The 22,385-nt window shown below is 50.4% G+C and overlaps 8 protein-coding genes across 8 annotated transcripts; 4 read left to right on the plus strand and 4 right to left on the minus strand.

Annotated features, from left to right (window-relative positions):
• Positions 1 to 220: 220 nt before the first annotated feature.
• On the minus strand, positions 221 to 534 carry N7482_001529 (uncharacterized protein; the record flags this gene model as incomplete). Its single annotated transcript, XM_056683654.1, has 2 exons — positions 221 to 377; positions 434 to 534. 2 exons carry the CDS (start codon positions 532 to 534, stop codon positions 221 to 223), a joined length of 258 nt encoding a protein of 85 aa, XP_056547260.1.
• Positions 535 to 2,707: 2,173 nt separating this feature from the next.
• N7482_001530 (uncharacterized protein) lies at positions 2,708 to 3,318 on the plus strand (the record flags this gene model as incomplete). The annotated part of the gene is made up of 2 exons (XM_056683655.1): positions 2,708 to 2,849; positions 2,903 to 3,318. The coding sequence occupies 2 exons, from the start codon at positions 2,708 to 2,710 to the stop codon at positions 3,316 to 3,318; spliced, it is 558 nt and encodes a 185-aa protein (XP_056547261.1).
• Positions 3,319 to 3,951: 633 nt separating this feature from the next.
• Positions 3,952 to 4,548, plus strand: N7482_001531 (uncharacterized protein; the record flags this gene model as incomplete). The annotated part of the gene is made up of 1 exon (XM_056683656.1): positions 3,952 to 4,548. One exon carries the CDS (start codon positions 3,952 to 3,954, stop codon positions 4,546 to 4,548), a length of 597 nt encoding a protein of 198 aa, XP_056547262.1.
• A 116-nt stretch (positions 4,549 to 4,664) lies between these two features.
• On the plus strand, positions 4,665 to 5,711 carry N7482_001532 (uncharacterized protein; the record flags this gene model as incomplete). The annotated part of the gene is made up of 1 exon (XM_056683657.1): positions 4,665 to 5,711. One exon carries the CDS (start codon positions 4,665 to 4,667, stop codon positions 5,709 to 5,711), a length of 1,047 nt encoding a protein of 348 aa, XP_056547263.1.
• A 3,131-nt stretch (positions 5,712 to 8,842) lies between these two features.
• N7482_001533 (glycoside hydrolase family 71 protein) lies at positions 8,843 to 12,223 on the minus strand (the record flags this gene model as incomplete). The annotated part of the gene is made up of 1 exon (XM_056683658.1): positions 8,843 to 12,223. One exon carries the CDS (start codon positions 12,221 to 12,223, stop codon positions 8,843 to 8,845), a length of 3,381 nt encoding a protein of 1,126 aa, XP_056547264.1.
• A 1,751-nt stretch (positions 12,224 to 13,974) lies between these two features.
• N7482_001534 (uncharacterized protein) lies at positions 13,975 to 15,110 on the plus strand (the record flags this gene model as incomplete). Its single annotated transcript, XM_056683659.1, has 2 exons — positions 13,975 to 14,487; positions 14,607 to 15,110. The coding sequence occupies 2 exons, from the start codon at positions 13,975 to 13,977 to the stop codon at positions 15,108 to 15,110; spliced, it is 1,017 nt and encodes a 338-aa protein (XP_056547265.1).
• Positions 15,111 to 15,192: 82 nt separating this feature from the next.
• On the minus strand, positions 15,193 to 16,467 carry N7482_001535 (uncharacterized protein; the record flags this gene model as incomplete). Its single annotated transcript, XM_056683660.1, has 1 exon — positions 15,193 to 16,467. One exon carries the CDS (start codon positions 16,465 to 16,467, stop codon positions 15,193 to 15,195), a length of 1,275 nt encoding a protein of 424 aa, XP_056547266.1.
• A 2,709-nt stretch (positions 16,468 to 19,176) lies between these two features.
• N7482_001536 (uncharacterized protein) lies at positions 19,177 to 21,721 on the minus strand (the record flags this gene model as incomplete). Its single annotated transcript, XM_056683661.1, has 9 exons — positions 19,177 to 19,288; positions 19,344 to 19,414; positions 19,470 to 19,512; positions 19,654 to 19,768; positions 20,218 to 20,648; positions 20,748 to 20,914; positions 20,970 to 21,043; positions 21,101 to 21,337; positions 21,397 to 21,721. The coding sequence occupies 9 exons, from the start codon at positions 21,719 to 21,721 to the stop codon at positions 19,177 to 19,179; spliced, it is 1,575 nt and encodes a 524-aa protein (XP_056547267.1).
• Positions 21,722 to 22,385: the final 664 nt, after the last annotated feature.

Here is a 22,385-nt window from a genome sequence, read left to right on the forward strand (position 1 = left end):
TGTTTGTGAAGCTATATAAAAGTTATCTACTTAACCGATCACACCAAAAAGCCGCCCTGGAGGCGCGGCGGGTATATCTCCAGTTTTTTTCTCTTTGCCATGCGCCAACTAAACAAACCCCTCATAACGCCGGTGAAAGCCAATTTCGTCCCAAAATGCAATCGAACAAGGTTATTGGTCCCCTCAAACAACTCTCATGATTCAGATGAGTTAGAGAGTCTTAAGGCTCAACCTTTTGCAGCCAGTTGTGCTTGGCGAGCCACCAGACGACCACACCGCCAGTCACCAGGAGGATGACGCCGAAGAATATGATAAAACCCCAGATTAGCGATCGCTTGCGCTTGCGACGTTCTCGCTCGAGCCAGGAGTCAGGTTCCCTATCATGATGTCAGCTGTCGGTGATTTGAGATTAGATAATCATGAATATGCGTACTTGACAGGTGTCGTGGCTTCTATGTCGCTCTTGGCTTCTTCTTCTAGATGAACTGCGGTGGAGAAACGCTTCCAAAAGTATGGATCGCGGACCAGGGCCATTGTAACGGTTGCGCGATAGGGTGTGTAGATCGGTCGCTTTTCTTCAAGCAGTTGTTCAAAGTGTCCCGGGGGCAATTAACGATGAGCAGGAAAATAGCGGAAGGGTGCAATTGATATCCGATTTTGGATTGTTGGAAACAAGTAGGTTGCGATGGTGGTGATGCCCCTTGATAGATTGAAGGCCAGTCGTGCGACAGCGAAGAGAGACTTGATTTCAAATAAGGAGCAAGTGATGCAGATAGCGGACCGACAGGTGAGGTGGAATAAATTCGAATGGGCAACGATCAATAGCGACGGTGGTTGAAGGAAGTGTGGTAACGAGTAGGTAGCGAGTGAAGAGGCGAGATTGGGGTGAGAAGATTAGATAGAGGAGGGGGAGGGGGTCAGGACACTTAACTCCTCAGATAAGAGGGCAGTGCGATCAGATGCCGCGTGTGGAATTCGCAACCCGGTTGACAGAGGCTGGAAAGATGGGGCAGCCCATAACTCGGTGTGCCTGGTCCTATTTTGCCGGGCTGGACTATGTGACAGCCCCCGCAGACCAGTGCCTGGCACTGTCAATCGAGCGGATGGACAGACGGAATACCTGCCCTGGTAACCGTAGACCCAATCAGAGGGTAGACCAATTGCCTGAAAATGCCATTGGCGAGCATGGCATGTCGGTCCGGAATGTAGGGATGAAAGACTATCGGTGGTATAGGAGATGGTGGCTGGAGCCGAGCCAATCCTAAAGTTTGAACGAGAATCTAGAATGTAGATCGCCGATCTTTTCGCGGTGCTTGATGGACTAACCGGTAATTTAGAGCGGGAACTGCAATGATACGATATCTATTTGATATGTATAGCATGTATTGGCTAGTGGGTTTACTGAAGATATAAATCTGAGTGATCCGGGCCATTGATGCACGGCCAATGCATTCGATTAAATCTGACAGCTTTGCTGCTGATCGTTTCTAACCGTTGTGGCGTCAGGGGGGAACTGCATGGACGACGCGACCCGCTAGCTGCCCCCACAACTGAGCAAGATACGATCTCGATGTTGATCGTTTTAGTGTTGTACTCTCGATACGATATTCAAATTCAAGTCGAACACTCATACTCACAATGATATCACACCTATATGGTCGATCATTTGGGGAACTGACCGCAAAGCAGAAGGATTTTGGAAATCAAGGAATATATCTGCAATCCACTCCACACAGGGCGCTTTCATCATCCGCTGTTAGGAGACGTTTGTTGAACGCAAGCGGCTGTTTTGGATGTCGTGATATGTCTGGCCAGACCCAGTCGAAGATTCATGATTTGCGTAGGGAGTTTACATGGCTAAAGTTCTACTTGACATGTCAGGAAAACTCCAGCCCAGCCTTGGAGGTAAAGATCGTTAACTTGATGAAGAGGTGATACTCTTGACATCGTCCAGTAAGAACCCCGCTGCTTAGTTTCTGCATGTAGCGACGGGAATAACCAAACACAATTATATACATTGATCACTAGTGGAAAGCTTGGAGGTTGAAAGAGAGCAAAGTCCTTGAGACCTAGATTGAACCCTAGTTCTTCCTTGATAATAAGCAAAACGTGAAATGGCATGTTCAGGTAGCCGACTCCGGTTATTTGCCACTCGGCACACTCAAACCATGCCGAATCGACCCGTCAAAGTCACCCTCCAGTCCACTACAAGGAAAAGTTGACCGACAATCCTCCATAGCCCTGCAATTTCGGGTAATTGAGAACTTTTCCGAGCAGAAATAGATCCCCCCATTCAAGATGCCCAAGTGACGGGGTCGTCGAACGGCAGAAGAAGAAATCTATCGCGTAGTTCATCTACCAGTTGACCCACTTGCTACTTCGGGTTCGTTGCTCATGCCAATTCTCCAGATGCCGACGATGCCATACACACAGGATCAAGTGCTCTGGTGGATAGTCGTGCAAGAAATGTCGGCAAGTCGACTGTCCTGCCGAGTGCGCCTATGTGAACAGGGATCAGATTAAGGTGCATGAGAGATATGGGAAGAAAGAGGTCGTATTGCACGCTGTCAGCTCATTTGCTAACCGGCAGCGCAGGCGCTTCCCCCGCACGTTCTGTTGAGTCGAGATGGACCCAGCGCGGAGAACGTCGTGTCGCTGCATCTGCAGTTCAAACAGGATGATAGCCATAGCTCAATCCTGGCCATTTATGGATCTCATGGTCTCATTGCGACAGTGTATTATCTTGGCCACCCGGCCCATCCTGCTGTATACTCTCATCCAGTCTCGCGACGCCAGTCACGCCGACAAAAATACCACGCAGGCACATGTCCAGACGCCCAAGACGCTCAGTGACGCATGCAACCACGCTGCAAGGCACAGCCACTCGCTGATCGTGGGGGAGTGGACCAACAGATCGCTGCAGATCTTCGGGTACTTCGACGCCCACCACCTCGTCTCTACCTCTTCTCGGTGGCGCTTATCATGGTGCTGTCCAGCCAGATCCACGAGCACCGCAGCGACTACGGTCTGTTCGAGACAGCCCTGGAAATTCTCCGCGCAATGAGCAATCACGGGAACCTGGCTGCCCCCGAGTTCTACAATAACCTGGAGTGCGTGCAGCAATGTCTCGACCAGAAATGGGGCTCGACCACGCGCACCTCGCATGCCAGCGAGTCAAGTCGCGTTCTCGACAGCCAGCCGATGCGCTGCCTGCGCTTCCCCAGTCTGCACAACGAGCGACCAACGAGCGACCGAGGTGGATCTGCCCGGAGGCTCTACGCTGCCCGAGACTACTGCGCCAGGGAATCTCACCCATGAGTAGTCTTTTGGATGAGAGCATGGAGGAGTTTCTGGCGCAGCCAAACGTTGATTTTGGGCTGTTAGATCCAACGGGAGTGCCGATCAGCGTGGCGGACGCGGTATACTCGTGGCCGCTCTTCTCGCCGTGGACGGCGTGAGGTGCTGCAGGGGATTTGCTGGGTGGGCTGGTGAGAAAAAGAAGAGTCTGTAGTCACGTCGGCACATATGGGCGATCTGCTCGATCTGCTCGATCTGCTCGATATGAAGAGGTATAATGGATGACGACATGATAGTCGGCGCCTCGTATGATGACAGCAGCTGAACAGGGACGTGAGTGGCGTGGTTGGTCGTAAGATGGACGGGCTGAGCGATTTGCTGATGTGTTCGGGAATGACCGCGCAAATGGCGTCTCGCGGGCAGTTGACGCCTGATTTTTTTGCCCTCGCGGACTGGCCCTTTTTGACTCAGCTCGTCATCTCGTCACCTGCTAGTCTTTTTGACCCTTCCCAGTCATGCCTACGAACACCTGCTCGTCGGCTCCGTCCCTTCCTGAGAGTTGAAGATTGTCTCCAATCTCGTGATTCTCTTGATTCTCTGACCTCATCCTCCCCTCCTGATTGTTCCGTGGATCGCCCTCCCCGCAGTGGGTCCATGTGTGTTGTGCCTGACCGCCCCTCGCTGCCTGGGGATGAGCCTCGAGCGCTGTGTCTTTACTTCACTGGCCATGCGGACGTGGATGTTCAGGCGCCTACTCATCCTCCCGTCTCGCCCGGCTCTCCTCCTGCATGCCACTCTCCCGACCGTGCCAGCGCCAGCCCTGCCATGGCCTCTGCGACCAGCCACTGGGGCACACTGATCAACCCGGACAAGAGCCCGGCGCCGCTGTTGGAACAGCTATGTCTGGGAATCGCACAGCTGATGGTGAGATATTGGACTGAAAAACTTGCCCCCAGAAACTCTCGCGAAGGCTTGACTGACTGTGTGAGACAGCCCTCCTTTGACTCGAGCCCCACAACCGACCTCACCCCGGACCGCCTCGCAGCGTTCTACCGCAAGGTCGGCGGCAACTACGATCCGCTCTTCCTCGAGACTAAAACCCAAGCCCTCTCCTTCATCTATCAGTCGCTCGGGTGTTTCCACAGCCTCCAGCCCTCCAAGAGCCCCTATGAACCCCCCTTCAGTCCCCTCGCTATGCCCGAATGGCTTCGTGCGCTGGCAGACCATTCAGGTGCTCATGGACCCGGATGAACACTGGCGCTTTCTGAAGAATGCGGTGGGCCTCTGGGATATTGCGGACGCGAAGGGCGAGATATTCCCCAAGGATATCCCCCCGCGATGCGTTTCCCTCAGAGCCAGATCCCGAAATGTTGCAGTGGCATGAGGGTGTCGCCAAGCGGCTCGAATACGACTATGTGAAGAGGAACGTTCACCGCGCGTCACCGCCGAGTTTTGGCGCTTATCACTATCATTTCAGTGGAAAGGATCCATTGCCGGATGAGGAGGACTACTTTTCGCATCCACCGCGCCGGTCAGAGTCACGGCGTCATACGCAGTATGATTCTGATCGACCGAGTAGACGGAAAAGTCACCGCCGCCGCATGAGCACGGACGATTATCATGCGTCAAGTAGCCGCAGGCCGGACGGTGGCCGTTCAGGCGTCTCGTCGCCCCGAGTGCAGTCGCCAGGTGCTCCGCCCGGCACGGAACGTCCTCCCCGCTCCCGAGGCCGAGACCATCCAGCCTGGTACAGCCATCCCCTCAGCCCAGGAATGGAAGATGCCCATTCACACGACGCCGATGCGTCAGAGCATTCCCCGCGCAAAGATGCCGCTGATCCCCTCCCCAAACACCGATCCCGCCACCACAACTTGTCCCCGCCTCCAGACACCGGCGCGCGCCGCCATTCTCACGACTCATACATGCGGAAACCTTATCGCGATCTCTCGCCAACGGCTCCGCGGCGGTCGCACGTAAGTGGAAGTCATGAGCCTCGGTCCTCAAAATCGAGCAAATCGCGCCGAGAAGCGCGCTCTCGCTCCCGACCAGCGCCCGACGTCCAATTCCGCAAGCCCATCTTTGACGGCCCCGTGTGGGCCCCGGCGCCAGAGCCTCCACAGTATTCATCAGTACCCCCACCTCGCGCCGCGCCCCGCCCTCGCTTTAATCTTGACCCGGAAGATACCAGACGAGGTAGCTACAGCGGCGGGAGTCCCGGGGGCAGTCGGCCTGGAAGCGGTGGCAGCAGCTCGGAACGACCGCGCTCGTATAGCAGCGCAGGATTCCACTCACGCCCTTCCCGCTGTAGTCCTGTTCGAAGCTCCGCCGCAAAGCGATATATGCGGACTCCTCTAGCGGAAGATTCAGCATCATACAACGCCTCGCCATCCCGTAGAACACCCCTATACGATTGATGCCTTATGATTCTTGACATGCTTTCTCATACCCATTTTCCCCCTTCTTGGAATTACCCACTTCAACTGTCTCCCCTCTGCATATGCGTCCCATCCCTTCTCGAATTTCTCCCGTCCTCCATTGGCGAGTGGCAGTCATGATTTACGACCTGATATATAGGTGTTTCCTTGGCGGTGTTTCTGATCCTTTAAGCGTGTTTTGATTTAGTCCTTGACCTTCATCTCCCCTCCCCCCTTTTCCCTTTTTGAATCCTTCTCTATACTTATTTGTGGTTTTTTTTCGCCGCGAACCTGGAAGCCATGACGTGCTCAATCAGCATATCAATAAGGTAAGCTTCTGAGTCCGGTTCTCTTGTGCCCGATGGTCGGATACCGCATTGTTTGCCACGCACACGCTACGCAAAGGACAACAGTTTTCTAGCTTGATTTTTCGAGCCTGTACAATTCCATGATAGGAATTTTTGAAGAGATTTACTGTTGAAATTAGCTACTCCACCTGTATTATCCAGCTAGCTACTAACCTGTTTTAGCTACTTGGCGCAGAATCTTCATTATCTGCCTGTAACCCCTATTTCCTACAATACACACTCTCTTGGTCTATTGGTCTACGCTTTACTCGGCGTTACCGTTCTTTCTGCGTTCGACATTTACCCCTGGACACACCAAAACGGGTTGCTGGCTAGTTGAAATAAGCCTAATATGGAGATAATCACGGGTGGATCTGTATTGTAACAAGCTGAAAGCATACAGTGACGTTCCATAGATTTCAACACCCCCTAATTACATAATATTCTGCCAGCCAGAAAGGGACTACCACATGTATGGCTAATTACACACACTAATATGGCGTATACCACCCAACCGAGTCAATCAGTGCCTGAACCCTATTAGGGATGGTCTCTGAGAGATGCTCTAGGTGCTTCATCTCTAAGTTGAATATTAGCGTGGTTTCTAGCTAGCTAAATATGGTAGGTGGTATAGGATGAATATAGGCGGTGTAGTGGGTGGGTCTAAAAGGGGTGTTAAAATGTATGGAACGTCACTGTATAGCCTATTACGCATTCAGGACAAATAAGATCGAGTAGAATCAAAATCAGATGAACAAGATTGATCGATTGAGGAAGAAAATAAGGGTGTTCAGAGCAACCCCTTGGCTCACAGTGGCCGTTCATTAGTATTTGCACTGTGGTATTTCCCTCATAGGTACACAGCCTTTTTTTATTATCTATACCTTACTTTATCGACGAGATAAACTCACTCTCCTCCCCTTTTATTCTCTATCCTCCTCATAGTGAGCGCAGGGTACTGGATACGGAAAGGTGGCACCCTATTGAGTAGGAACTTCCTACGGAAATTGATGTGGAGGAACTCGAACGCAGAAGAAATAGTGGGCCCCTTGGCATGCCAGAGTACTATAGTGCAAATACTTGTGAACTCTGACTGTATGTCTATACGGCCGATACTCGGTAGATATACTGTAGTACGAAACCGAAGTTCATGACTAATCCGAAATTACATACATTCCCTAGCAAATATGGTCGCCTGTGAGACACACCCCTTGCTAGCGGTAAGTTATCGCTCCAGGTTTCGACAATCTGGTTCTCACTACATTCTACAGTAGAAATAGTACCCATATCAACATACAAAGTGGTGTCGGGATCCGAGCCGAGAAACAATTTCTGTATATGCAGGGGTAATCTGTCTTCAAAAAGCACTATACAGTATGATGCCCCCAGTCAAAGACTACTACTGTACTGCCACCGCGCTCGTCCTAGTGTTCTTTGGTCTGCATTTACCCTAGGCCTATCTATTGACCTAGATATAGTGTCGAGGAAAATGGACCTATCATTTATGCCAACAACTAATTAGTTCGCCAACTGTGTACTTTGGTATATAGTTTCTATGTTAGTTTCGACGCCTGGGGAATTCGGTCATTGCAACCCCAAATCCCATCTTTGTAAGCGAGGACAACTCAACGTGTCCTCGCCTAGATTCAATCTTGTAGTTTCTTAATCAATCAATTCATCCTCTTTGGGTTGGTTCCGTCTGATCCTTATTTATCAGAGTGTACTAGTAGATATGATTTCACCATGTCTTGTTACACGGACTAAACTGTTCAGCTAGGGTCCTGTGCTGTTTCCACTTGGTAATTTAGTCTAACCGAAGGAGAAAACAAACGCCGTGGGGTCCCTTGAACTTAATTCGATAAGCTAAATATGAGAATGCATTTCAAAGCTTTCACGAAAGAGATTAATGATTACCAGGCGTAGCGCAGCATTTTACGTGCTACAGTAGCCTGCTAGGGCCCGCCTAAGGGGTAATGGCTGACTATCACATATTGGAGTAAGGATATTACAATACCTACAGACTAGGATCTTTTTCTTTTTTCCCCTCTTCTCTAGTTTTGAAATCTTCGTCAGTGCGCAGTCTTCCCTGCTTTTCTTTCGTAGATTGGCAGATCTGGCAATTCGTGACACCTGTCACCCTATAGCCTCCAGTAAGTTGATCATAGGTAGGAGATAGTTCGTTGATTGTGTGAGACATTTGTGGTGAAAGTGGATACGCCTGCAGCTTATTAGCTCAGGTACACACCGGAGATAGTCCAAGGGAGGATTTGGAAATGATGCTATTCTACTAGTCTCAACTACTTGCCTCTTCCCTCCAATTTGGAAGTCTGGGAATGAAATTCTAGTCACGCTAGTGAGTAGTGGAGCACCTAAGGGTTACATCACGGAAATGGTAATTTGCGGCATAACTTCGGCTCTGACAAAAAAAATGTGCGGCCATAGATATGGCCAATTCCATGGTATTTGGTAGAACAAAGCTCAGAGAGTAACTTACTCTAGTATTGGCGACGATATATTCAATGTTGTCCACAGCTGCAGGAAATCTAGGATCTAGGGAAAGGATATCTTAAAAGAGGAAGAGATAAGTCGAAGGCTGAACCAATTCCATAGATTCAGCTGGCGGGTAGAGAGACTTATTCATATATATGTCCCAATTGAACTTCGATACTAGTTGTCAAATGTAGAGACATACAACTTTACTACCCACACAACCTTAGACGAGACCGGCTACAGCAACAGCGCTCTGGCAGAAATATGCTCGGAATCATTCAATATTTAGTAAAGCTATACATCTCCCCAAAAGCACGACACGATCCATGTTTGGTATATATTGGCTGCTCCGCATGTGCCACCCGACACGACATTAATGGGTGTCTCGCATGTTGCATCCGCATACTTGTCACATTCAAGCTTTCCTACCAGGCTAGTGTAACTGGTGTTTTCCCATAAGCTCAGCGAACACGAAGCTCCAAATGCTGTAATATCCGAGACACTGCTCGGCGCTTCGTCGTCGTCATCTACACTTTGTGACCAGTCTGTATCCGTTGTGCAGTGATCAATCGTCAACTCATCTTTGTTGTAGTCCAGGCCTGTGTAGGTGAAAGTGCCTGTGGACGAGGTGTCCGAGTCATAGACTTGGCGGATGAAGAGGGCCCACGCCGAGGAGCTGCCGTATTCTGGAAGGGCAGTGCTCGTGGATGTGGCGGTGGCGGTGGCGGTGGTTGTCAGAACCGATGCGGTACCACTGTAAACCACATCAGTGTAGGTACTGGTCGGTTCGGTGATGGTGATGCCCAAGGCGCTACCCAGTCCTGACCAGCCGGAGCTTATACTAGAAAGCACGCTGTCGTTCCAGGCTCCGCCATCTTGGCCTTGGTCGTCATCGGGCGACACTGAGTAACAGGACTCTGCCACCCCCGTCGTCGTGGTCATCGCTGTAACCGAGCAGCCCACTTCCACCAACGTGCTAGTGGTCGTGCATGAGCTGGAGGTAGAGTCCACCGAAGTACACGAGACCCAAGCGTCCGTGACAGTCTGCCGCGTACAGGACGAGGTGGTAGTCGTCGTTGCGGTCTGCTTTGTGTCCGTGTCATCGTTGTTGGCATTCGGATCCGGCCCGTTGTCAACAGTGTCGCTATCGGGATCGTCCGGATCGGAGCTGGTATCACTATCATAGGAAGCTCCGGTATGCGGGCAGCCCCAGAAGCAGTGACAGAAGGGGTCATTGCAGAGCTTTCCACTGCATCCGCTTTCACATTCAGGGTTGTTAGGACCGTCGGTCACGTCGATTGAGGGGGGCTTAGGGATGTTTAGATCGTCGGTGCTCCCACTGCTGCCATAGGGAGTAGTATCCCAGGGATATGGCGGGATAATGATGGTCCGGTTCTTAGGGGCATGCGTGACGCCAGGCTCGTTGAGTGGGTTGGGATCGTCGGCAATAGTCACAGTGGTCGGGGGAAGCCGTGGCGTGGGGAAATATATGCCCCCAGTAGGTATCACCAGGTTGGAAACTGGGTATGCGGTGGTCGTGATGTCGGGTAAAGGAATCACTGTAGACTCGGCCACTCTACTGGTCCGGGTGGCGGTGGACACATCGCCATTGTCCTGAGTTATTCCAACGACAGTCGTCCACTCAACCACTACGGTGGTGGTATATGGAGGCCGTTTGATGATTGACGTGCCGCCCAGCTGAATCTCGGGCAGAACCATCGTGCAGGGCATGGGGCACGCAGCTTCCGGGTTTGACCACACACCCGGATCGATATAGACCACTATGCCGTTATCCGTGGTGCCGGACCCTGCGGTGGATGATAGTACGCATGCTCCTTCCGGGCAGTATCCTCGACTGCAGGCAAAGCTGCACAGCCCATGATACTCGTCGTAATCGACCGTGGCTGCAGGGACTCCCGTCAGACTGGAGTTGACCGCCGGAGCATCAATCAGGACACCTTCCGCGGTGCAGGTACACGAATGAATGGGGCAGTAGCCAAAATTGCACGCATATAAACACAAACCGCCCAGGTTGCCCTCCCCTTCGCCCACCACACAAGCAAGAGGAGTGAACGGCGAGCTAGTGGGCGTGGATAGAGGCACGTCCACGGTGCCACACGCGCTCTCAGGGCAGTATCCGTAGTTGCAAGAGAAACTGCACAAGCCGCTGTAATTGGCGTCCTCTCCAGCAGCCGGGTACCCGACGGTGCTCGTCGCATTGGGGAGGGTGCGTGCTGTTCCCATCTTGGTGCAATAACAGGCGCCAATGGGGCAGTAGCCGTATCGACACGAGAATTCACAGAGGCCGGCAAAGTTGCCCGTACCTGTGCCCTCAACGCAGGTATCGTTGGCCAGAGAAGGAGGCTGGGCAGAGATCGAAGTACTGGAGATGGAACTGCCTACCCAGGCGTTCCAATTCTGGAAGCCGTCATCGCAGGCTGAGGTGATGGAACCCTCAGAGACTTGGGCAATTATCACTCCATCCCGGATGACAGTCACGAGGACAGGACCACTGCCAGTATAAGCAACGCTGCCATGGTATATTCCCACCCCACCACTGGGCTTGTGTGTCCAAGAAACACTGTCCACCGAATTGCCACCCACGGACACGAGGACGTCGGCAGTGGAACCGAGCAGAGCAGAGAAGAAGATCTCGTCGGTCAACACACTCGCCGGTTCAAACTCAATCTGGAGCTGGCTCGCGGTGTTGATCGTCGTTTGGCCATCGTCACAGGCACCCACGGGCTGGGGGCGGAACCAAGTCACCAATCCCTCCTCAGTGACGGTGGCGATGTCGGACTTGTACATGTCAATGACAAAGGGCAGAAACAGACGCCAACCGTCATGAGGCATATTTTCAACATAGTTGAACGGCGCTTGGCCGATATACATCGGGGCCATGGCCTTGTCGTAAAGCGGGCCGATATAATGAGACTCGCCGTAGTCATTCCAGGTGAGGATCTCCACGAATTCGGGCTGCAGAAACCAGATCTCTTGCCACCGGTCATACCACAAGTTGTCACTGCGCCACATCCAGTTTTTGTTGTAGCCTGGTAAATTGGTGTAGAACCAGGGGGACACAGGCATCATGTAGGGCAGTCCATTCAAGTAATCTCGGTAGGATGCGTCGACGTATGTGTTCATTTCCTGGCCACCCCAGGGCCAGGCCGCCCAGCTCATCAGTCCATCGGCCACGTCTTTAGCCATGGCAGCTTTGGCTCCGAGAGAGGACCAATCCGGGATCAGAAAGCAGTTGGTTTCTGCCTTGATGGTCACCCAGTCATCGGCATTATCAGGGCCTTCAAACGTCGAGACTAAAGGCTGGCCATTATGTTGATAGTAGGCAGCATTGGATCCATAGGTGGTGAGGTAGTCCAGGACCTGGTCTTCAGGCCAGGCACCATTGCCGGCGTAATCAAAAGAAAAGAAGAGTCGGAAGCCCAAGGAATCGGCAACAGTGAAGGCGACAGGGAGGGCTGCACTGTTGACCGGGTCCCCATAGGCCATGTTCATGGCAAATGCATCAATGTGAGCGTCGAGAGCGAGGGTGAAGTCATTGGCCCAATCGCTTTCCGTGTAGTTCTCGCTGTTGGATACCATGAAATGGGCAAAGACAGCCTTGCCATGCACTTGGCAAGCCCCTAACAGGAGTAGGACGATGGGCATAAAATGCATGATCAAAGGTAACGAATACACAAATCTGGACTAGCAATTTTTCAAAGTCGGGGAGGCAGCAACAATGTCTGCCCCCGGAGGAAATGAGTGGTGAGTTGAATCGGAACCAAGAAGGGACATAAAGGAGAGACACAAGAAAAAGTAAAAGAGTGTGCACTCATTCTTATGATCCGTATTATAGCGGCGACAAAAAGACTAGTATAGCGCCATCCGAGCCGAAACAGCGCTTGCCTCGACAGAATTAGATGTTCGGGGATTTAAATTCTGCCTAAGTCAAATAATCGATGAAGCTTACCTGTTCGGCCATGTCGTCGGTGGGCTCTTTGCGTAAATTGTCACTGCCGTAGATGTACCAGAGGGCTCAATTTCTCCAGTCCACTCATACACATTCGGATTAGGACGAGCCGGGGCGGTTGTCGTTCTGGAATCCTACCCTAGGGCTGCTGAGCGGTTGCCGGTAGCTGCGTTGGTACTCGGTAATGGATGGATATCCACTATCTCTTTTTCATTTTTCATTGATAGTAAGAGGCTGGGAGCATAGGAGCAGCAGCGTTGGATCCGAGTGCGATACGGGTGGGTCGAACGGACGGAACGGATATCAGGGCCCACCTGCTTTGCTAAGTGGATGCGCTCCATTGGAACCCTGACACCCCCTTTTTTCATGTACCGATTAACGCCGGTCCCTTTTTGGCAGCATCCTATACAAACGGTACATACATAGGGTTTCTTTGATAAAGTGGAAATTTATGTAATTCTCGACATTCTTTTGGCCTAAATAAGCAAACGCCCAAGCTTTATTGCCAAGTATCATTTTGTTCAGAAAGAGACAAGAAAAACTCACGTTGTGAGAAAGAAGAGGTCTGCTTACTTTTTTCCTCAACGAGTCCAGGCATGAGTCACATCAATCGTGTGTCCCTTGATATGTATTCGAGATGGGAATACATGGGTTTGTATAATGGTGAAATAGGTGTTTCCCAACTTCCTAGGAAGCGGTGGTGCACACACACTAAGCAAAGCGTGTGGGGGCCAACGAAGGTACTAATATTGCAGGATTAGACTAGCCGTAAGATTCAGAGCAGATAATATAGTTCTGTCTAGACCTCGCTAAGGACCGCAAGGGACCGGACTAGACCGGAGACCGGACCACACCATATAGGCTTGGTCCTTACTTTTAGGACTGTCCGGTGTCCCTAACTTTTTTGGGACCGTACTACGTAGCTAAGAGATAGAGCAGCTAAATCACACACTATGCTCCATTGTATACAGTACAGCGTTAAGACAGACCCTAGTGGTGAGACATTTACGGATTTCAACACTACCACCGCTTCATTATCCGAAAACATCGTAGCCTTATTTGAAGATCTCCATAAAAGGATCCTGACACAAAAGCCAGGACTGAATAGGGATACCGTAAAATGGAGAAGATGCAAGAGAAAATTACTGAAATCTCGGATGGAAATATGTTGCATTTCCGTGCCATCGGTCATGGCACAAGCCTTTCACGGCTCCTCGTTATGGCACACTCCTACTTAAACGAGCAGTTAAATTAGCGGAAGGGAGCATGTCTGATTGAATCTCGCCGGTCTCTCACTATCCTTACTTCCAGGGGACATTCACTGGTTTCGATTTACTTTCCTTTTTCACCAATTTCTATACAATCAATTGTCTTCTGTGTTTTTCTTTTCTTTCATTACCGGACTTACTTGGTCATCTTCTACTCCCTTCCCTTGTTCTTGGCTGTCTTTCTCAATATGGGCTCCCAGCCATTACTCCGACTGGGGTTTCTAGGGCTGATAGGTCTTCTGTGCTTGCTTCTGGTGCACCAGACCCTTCATGTCACCGACAGTAGTCCTAGTCGGAATCATGCACGGGATCTCGTGGCCTCTGCGACTCCTAGGGTTTGGCAAGGCCAAAATCTGACCATCTCTGTCTCTTCCTCGAGAGGTTTAGCAGCGCGGGCACTCGATTTTGAGACGGCGGTACAAAAGGGCAACGGCTTGTATTGCAAGTGCAGGGCCAAGTGGCAACTCAGCGACGAGTCTGCCTGGACGACCATAGACGAGTTGGAAAATTACTGGGAGAGCCACGCATACGGAGAGAATGCCGGTACCGAACCCGACAGTGTGGCGTGGTTGAAAGAGGCCTTGACAGCCAAAGGACTGCCCACTGTGCTCAGCTCAAACAACGGGAAAGACGGCAATTTGGTGGGACAATTCTGGGTTCAGGAAAAGCCTTGGACGACAGAGGTAAATGCCAATGGCAAAGTCACTCGGACGACCAACTATATAAGTATTCTTGAATATTCTTGAACCGTTGTTATTATTTCACGTATATGAAGAAGCACAGTCTGTAGAAAATAGCTGATCTGGTTTTCCTGGTATAGGAAACAGATGGATTCTACATCAACCCCATGAGTCCCATAGCCGGCCTGGTCATTGCGGAAAACAATCGGAGTCCCGCGGACATGAGTGGTGGGCGAACCTGTCCGATAAGTAAATGGTCCGACGTGGTCTGGCTCAGTTACGCCGCGCTGGCCAGGTCTACCGGCAGCTCCGTGGCAAATCTGAAGTACCTGGTCCGGACACACATTATCAATGCGGATACTTTGAGTGTTATGAAAACGGTGTGTGGTGGCCCTTGTCCTGCGTGGCCCGGAATGGTCTTCGACATCAATCAGAAGAAGAGCGGCGGGGTGTTGATTAACCAGAATGGATTGGCCTTGTTGGGAACCCCCAATGGTGGAGGAGCCGCTTGGCTTCTGATCAACCACAAGCAGCAACTAGGAAAGAAAACCCCGATATCTGTCACAGCTTGGACGACCTCAGGATTGGATGAGAACGGCAACGACGAGCCATGGTTTCATATGATCTTTCAGTTCAGTTCCTGATTCTTTACATAGCTAGTTAGATACTCAAACCTAGCTCACGTAAAGACCTCGGGGAGAGGTTCGATTGAAAGATACCTGATATTCATTCTCTAACCGACCGTTCCTCTGCTACTCTCTGCTCACATTCCTGATTCTCTATCTGCATCCATGCCTGCATAAAAACAGAAACCCGATAATCTATCTCAGAGCCCGAGGCAAACGGAGAACACCCTTTCGGAACCTCTGATCCATCAGGAGTCGGGATAGGTCCAGGATGCCGCCCTGCGAAGGGGTAATTTGCCGACCAGAGTCCTAGGCAGTATAATCGCCAGAGGTCCCAAATTGGCATGCCTAGTCCCCGCCACGGACGGGCATCCTGGATACGGCAGACTTGATGCCGGGCGGGATAGGTTTTTGTCCTGACCTGACACGCTCTAAAGCAGCCGGCCATGCGATTCCAGCGAATCGATACAAGACCCTGGCCCCAAAAATCCATAGGGATACCCTCCTCGTAGTCGGGGATCGTAGGCGGAGACGGAGGGGCCCAGGTATCAAACTTACATCGTAGTCGAGATGCATTCGGTAGCTGAGAAATAAGGTGTATCCCGTCGTTGGTCGAAGTGACCTGAGACTTTGTAGTGCGAAGGATAGGATCAACCTCGCATAGGGTCTCCAGGCATTCTGATATAGTGCGTAGTTCCTCTCTCATCACTGGGGGTACGCTATTCCAGTCCGTGCTTTCGATCCGCCAATTCTCGAGATCACTGTGAGGCCAGTTTAGCCGGGCCCCAGCGATCGATAAATCAGAATACAATTGTAGGCGCCAGAGCGCACGGTAAACCCGATACTCCTCAATCCACGAAGGAGGGCCAGCATCACGCGGCTGATATGGCTCGGTGGGTTCCTGATTTTTCAATAAACTAGGCTCTCGAATGCCCTTCCAACGCCGCGGCTTAACCTTGCGGACACAGGTCAAAAGGGTGGTCAAACAGGCGCACGCCAACCGCTGGATGTTGGCCGCGACAATCACCATCTCTTTTAGCACGGCTGAGGATATTGAAGAAGGGGTTTCCATGAACGACGAAGAATGGTCTCGAGCGATAAACTCGGCGAGACTAGTATCTACCAAGCAAGGCTGGCGTAGCTTTAGGGCCATGCGAAATAGACAGTGCAATTCGTGACGCATGATAGGGTTCTCCCCGAGGATTGACTCAATTAGGCGGATGGCTTCAGGGTCCGCCGCAGTGTTGGCGTCGCCTGCGTAAAGCCCCCCTATCGGAGGGGAGACTTGCATAAGGCTTTCGAGACCAACCCAGTCCGCTGCCAGTGCATTGATACTGAATAAAAGTTCACTCGGAATCTTGTCTAGGGTTTGCATTGTCGCGATGAGGATCGATTAACAAATCGAAGTCGAAATTCATAAAGAGAAGGTATCTTTGTGTTGGGGGTGACCTGAAAGATGGGTGTTGGAATGAGAAACAGCGAAGAGGATCATATGTCGAAATACAGTCAGCGTTCATTAGTATTTGCACTGTAGTACCTTGGCATGCCAAGGAGCCCAGTATTTTTTCTGCCGTTCAGTTCCTCCACATTAATTCTCGTAGGAAGTTCCTAATTAACAGGGTGCCAGCTTTCGAAACCAATACCCTGCGCTCTACTCTAGTAAGGGTTACTAGGTAGAGGATAGAGAATAAAGGGGGAGGAGCGTGGGTTTATCTTATGTCGCACAGAATATGGGGCATAATACCGCTAGACCAAAAAGATCCATGGGCTTTATTCTTAGTCTATACGGTTATTTCTTGTTCTGACATCTTACCAAGAAAGGAAGGTATGGGTAATAAAAGAAGGCGGTGTATACGGGAACTACCAGAGTGCAAATACTAATGAACGGCCACTGTATGTGGAGTGGTAACTTACCACTAAGAACGGGATTCTTCATCAAGTGCCCACTTTTCTTATCTTTTCGTATGTAATTCTGGTTCGTACGTTAACTCAGGCTTTGTAACACCCGAGTATCGGCCGGACAGGCAGGAAACGCCTGGCCGGACAGGGGATGGATGACCTTCATCAGGCTTTTCCCCTGATTCTCTATATCCTCATCAATCAATCCGATCATGATCATCCCATTTGATATCTCCCTTACTAGCCTATACCAATAGTGCATAGTTAGACATCATACAGTAGCGGCCCAAAGGTTTTCAAACCGGTACTAGGATTTGTATACTTATGGTCCATTATAAGCTGTACCACGAGATAACAGCCTCACTAATGGGAAATTCACAATTTTTACTTGCTAGCTAAAGACTCCGATCGAGCCCACCAGGGTCCGGTCCGGAGTTCTTCGGCTTTCCACACATGCTAGTGGAGACGCTAAATGCGCATTCGAGAATTTCGAACTATAGGACGAGGTTCACCCTCCTAGTCTTCCCAGCCGCGGAGTTGAGAAATTACACTAGTCGGACGGAACGAACTATGTAGGCGATGTCCGCGTTCAATCTAACATTGCGGAATAACCTAGACGTACTTCTCTTGCTAAGCAGTTCGAAGATAGACTAAGGTTTTGGAGGTACGGATACGGATATGGAAAATAGTAGCTCCAAGGAAAGTGCCTTGCCCAACAAAAAGGGACGAGGCCCATACTCAGTAGTTACTAGTTTCTATGCTACCTGCATTAGATAAGGGTATGAAATTGCTTTATGCGTATTTGGTACGAATTTTCCTAAACCCACTCTTTAAGAATGCTACGATACAAGGGACACCCTTTGCTTGCGCCTGCTTAATGTTATGGATATGTCTCCTACCTAAGCTCCTAATCCCAATTCGCCTATCATATAAACCACCAGGGCTCACATGGGGTTTTTTTTCTCCTAATATCTGCCATCATACGCACCATGGTCTTTCCACTTTTTACCCTAGCAATCTTTCTCGCTACTGGAGCAGTTGCATCAAAGTCGCCGCAGTCTTCCTCAACCCTTTGCACCAAGTCAATCCTTAACAACATCATCGCCCTTTTCAGCCATGGAGCTATAACATTCTCCTATGGCGAAGCCAGTGCAACTGCCTGTGCGGATCGCTGTATGGAAGTCTCGACATGCCAGGCCTGGCTATATTCCACCTCTGGACAAGAATGCCAGCTATATCGCGAGCAGCCTGTTTCACACTCCTCGAATCCGCTATTTGTATCTGGGTTTTGTGAAGAGCCTGAAGAAGTGGTGTCCTCTCACATTGCGTCCTTACCTGCATCTTCAACATTCCCTACCAGTATCCACGTAAGTGACTTCTTCCTTGCCCTTGCTCGTCTTGCGATGCTTTGTAAGCTTCCACCTGCTGACCAAAGACACTGCAGCACACACAACCTTCGCCCCAAGTCATCAAACGTGATGCCACTCCTCATCCACACCATTCTTATCGCCATGATCACCACCATCATTAACAAAGCAGTAAAGAGTGAGCGAATAGTCCTACTTCGCTAAGCGTTGTGCGAGCTAGCATCAAGTCATAAATCCATGATGGACCTGAGTTGTATTTCATTTTTCCAATATATTCTAATACTAAAGAGCACCTACCAATTCATGTATCATAGTCATATTGAGACTGGAGGTCCATATTTTTACCAGCTGTAAGCCGATTATACCTGTAAAGTTGGCTCCTCGTTAAACTTTCTCCGAGACAACAGCAGTGCTAGTAAGAAGGGTCATCAAAGATTCGGCGTGATGAAAAGAACTAAGCAAGTCCTACTGGCGCAGAGAAGAAACGGGCGTTAATATACAGGGGAAAAGGGCAAAGGAATTAGCGTGTGTAGAACAAATTAGAGCTCCATCCGGCATACGCGGGACATTGATGAGCGAAGCAGACACATTTTATTTGGGGAGAGAAAGGGAAGCATAGCAATGGGGGCTAGACAGGTGCGGTTGGTTTGAACATGATTGGGAATCGGATGGGAGACAAGATCGGGTATGATTACCGGGGTTCCCCGAAACAAGGGACTATGGGGGTGACCTCGCTGTTGGGTTATCACAGCGCGAGCAGAACCGATGACCGCAAGGGAAGGACCATATGATCATCCGATGAGCATGAGGCGAATTATTTAGTCATCGTCAAAGATCTGGAAGGTGTTGTTGAGAATGGTCTCAATCATGCGGACTTGCCAGCCAGCATCGGCGATGTTGCCTCCCGAGTTAGCACTCATCAGGGTCGGTCTGTCGTAAAGTTAGCTTCTCCGGAATCTGATGGAGAGAAAGGTTGTTCACTCACCCGAAGTAGATGGCCAGGCTACCGGCGCTCATGCGGTTCGAGGTGTAGTGCTCCTGGACCTTGTTCAAGTGCTGTAATGCCATCATTACAGGTTGTTCTTTTCATAAGATATGAGCAGCGATTTACCAGGATGACAGCCCGCAGAATAGCGTAGTGGGCGTCCGGAAGGCTGTTGATGAGCGCGTGGCACAAGTCACGGCGCTGGGCATCATCCTCCTAGATACCTGCAAAGTCATCTCGTTAGTATCACACTAGAGAAACAGCAGGTAACTCGGAAGTTAGAGCAGCATCAACGAATTGGATGTAATACTACGAGGTGAAAAGCGGCTCAGGCGGGTCCCGGAAGAACTGCTTGACAAGGCCTGCCACGCTATTAACGTTGTGGTAGAAGTTCTCTAGGCTGGTGAAGTCAAGCTTAGAGGCGTCTAGATAGATGATCAATTAGCATAGAGACCACTGGGGAGAAATGTATGCAAGTTGAACTGACCGTTATCGGAGACCGGCTTTCTATGGTTGATGTGATTAGCACTACCGGAGAGTGGGTAGATACCCTTAGTCTCGTGACCAAACAACTCCATGGTTACGGAAACGCAGCGAGTGGATCATACGGGTGCACTAATAGGATCAATAACAGGTCTGAATTGCTAGAAGCCCCCTAACTGGCAATTTGGGTGGGCTCAAATACATGCCTAATCTTGGAGATAGTATATCCTGAATCCAGGTGGATCACCTACCCGCTGCGTTCCGACAATATCCAAGACGGGAAACTGCCGGATGTACATGTGGTATCCATCTCAACAACACACCTCCTTCTTGCCGTCGCACGACCATGCATTTACATCCTAAGAACAAGTAAACTTTTTCATCAATATACGCTGCCAGTCAATTGGCGGAACAAGATCCCAGTGCGGGTCTTTCGCCCACGGCGAATCTTTCGAGTATATCTCCTTCCAGATGTGCTCAAGTGGCCCAGGGGTAGGCCAAGCGTTTTCTTCATTTCTTAGCCAGAGACGCAGGGCATGGCGCCTCTTGCCCCCCGGCTTTGGGTTATCCGTGAAGCCATCGCGGGAGTGTAAGGCAGCCCAATTATTAACAATTTGGATGTCGCCTGGCTGCAACTGCATTGACAATGCATGTTTGGCTGCCGTGAACTGAACCAGGTCCAGGGCTTCTGCCTGGCGCTCGGTCAAGGGCGGAACTTCTACCTGACGCGTGGCATAAGGAGACCCGGTTAAGGACCGACGTGAGAAGCAAAACGCGGGGCCATAGGGGCCGAAATCCAGCAGGATGGGCCGAATTTCCCAGCTTGGTGGGTCTGTGAATTTGGAATTTGGACATCAGACAGTTAGCTTTTTGTGACCAGTAAACGTGAAGTGTTAGCAAGGATCTAATATGTTAACGCACTTGTCGAACTTCCACGTGTTTGATGCCAGGATGTGAATGACGTCTGGTCGAGTGGCCGCAATTTCATTGTAAATTTTGGCAGACGACGCGAGCTTCGACGATCCGCCCTGCGCCGCGGTATCTACGAAGAATAGAGCAACAATATCACAGTGGTCGGAATGGAATGGCTAATTGTGTTCCACGGTTAGCTTTCTGGCAAGGTCTAGAAGTTGTTCAACCTACTTGGCCAACATTGGAGTATGGGGGTTGCCTGTGGTCCACCCCAGGAAAGTCTCGTCCGCGGTCTTTTATGTGAACTGTGGAGCACGTCAATATCCAAGCAAAACCATGGGCATCTTAGAATAACGACTTACTAACTCGATTCCCTCTGTCATCCTGGCATGCTCTGGTGCTGCCAATGTAGCTGGTGATCCCAGCATATAGGATCATACTTTCTATAGGAGAGTATCGTGTCGGATCAATACCTCTAATAATGCAGAATCCTCGTCCCACATGCACAGTCTCCGACAATTCCCTAAGCTTCACTCCTAGCTGAGGAAGAGGAAACGTTTCAGGAGAGATTTGATCGAGATCTGGGTTGCTGGACAAGGCTAGATAAATGGAAATTGTGAGACAAAGCAAGTGAGATGAATTGATACAGGGTACGAACCTAGAAAGGAATGAAGTGCAGTTTCACTTTCTGCCAAATCCTCTGGAGACAGGATATAGACATAGTCGCCTTCGCTTTCAAAATTCGAACCCGACCAGTCTCGATCGGATTTTATGAGATCTGGAAAGCCAACAGGAACTGTCGTCGGAAGCCGTTCGCCCAAGCTTGCCAAAGCACAACTGCGTGCAAGGTGTGTTTCTAGCGACGGGAGCCACTGGATAACTTGATCGCGGTGACTACCGGGTTGAGTGGAATCCTTCTTGTTGAAGGTATCATCCTGCTTCGGACTACTCCCACGAACATCCTCAGGTACCAGCCATGGCATTGATATCGATTTATCGAAACTGCAGCTGCTGGCATATAACGTGGACATGTGCATTAGGCGTTGTTAAAAGTTGGGATGAAATCTTCCTGTCTATCTTTCGGCTTAAGCCAGGTGTTCGCGGTGTAAACTCTTCTGGGACCGAAACAGATGCGTGCAGCAAGAAGGCGAAATAAAAATTGAGTCCACTGCGAGGCTCTTTACTCCATAACGCAGAAAGCGATGATGTAGCGTGGGGTATTATGATAGGAGAAGCATCCAGTACTAAAGCAGCCCCACCCCTACTTTTTGAGGCGTGCCGCATTTAGCGTCAACAATACCTGGCTACGAGGTTCCGGAACTGCTGCAAGCTGCAGGATGCATCACCTTTCCTTTCCAATATTTTAATGACCAGTGCATTCTCCTTTTAGAATGTTTTCTGTAGCCTTGATTCTTATTCTAAACGAAAACCGTAGCGGCCCGCCGCAGGTGGTGGTTGTGGTTCGCGAAATCCGGAGCTCAAGGGCAGGTGGTGCGTTGATGAAACATGTCAGCGTAATTCCAGGCCTTACAACGAAGTTTTCTTAGCTGTCAAAATCTGAGATAAACTCATCATGTGCCTCGTATTCAGGTCGGCCAGCTGATCCGAGGCAGCCAATGCCCATCAGCCCAAACAATATGTTCTGGA

The sequence above is a fragment of the Penicillium canariense genome, assembly GCF_028826845.1.
Source record: "Penicillium canariense strain IBT 26290 chromosome Unknown utg000001l_segment0_segment0, whole genome shotgun sequence".
Taxonomy (NCBI): domain Eukaryota; kingdom Fungi; phylum Ascomycota; class Eurotiomycetes; order Eurotiales; family Aspergillaceae; genus Penicillium; species Penicillium canariense.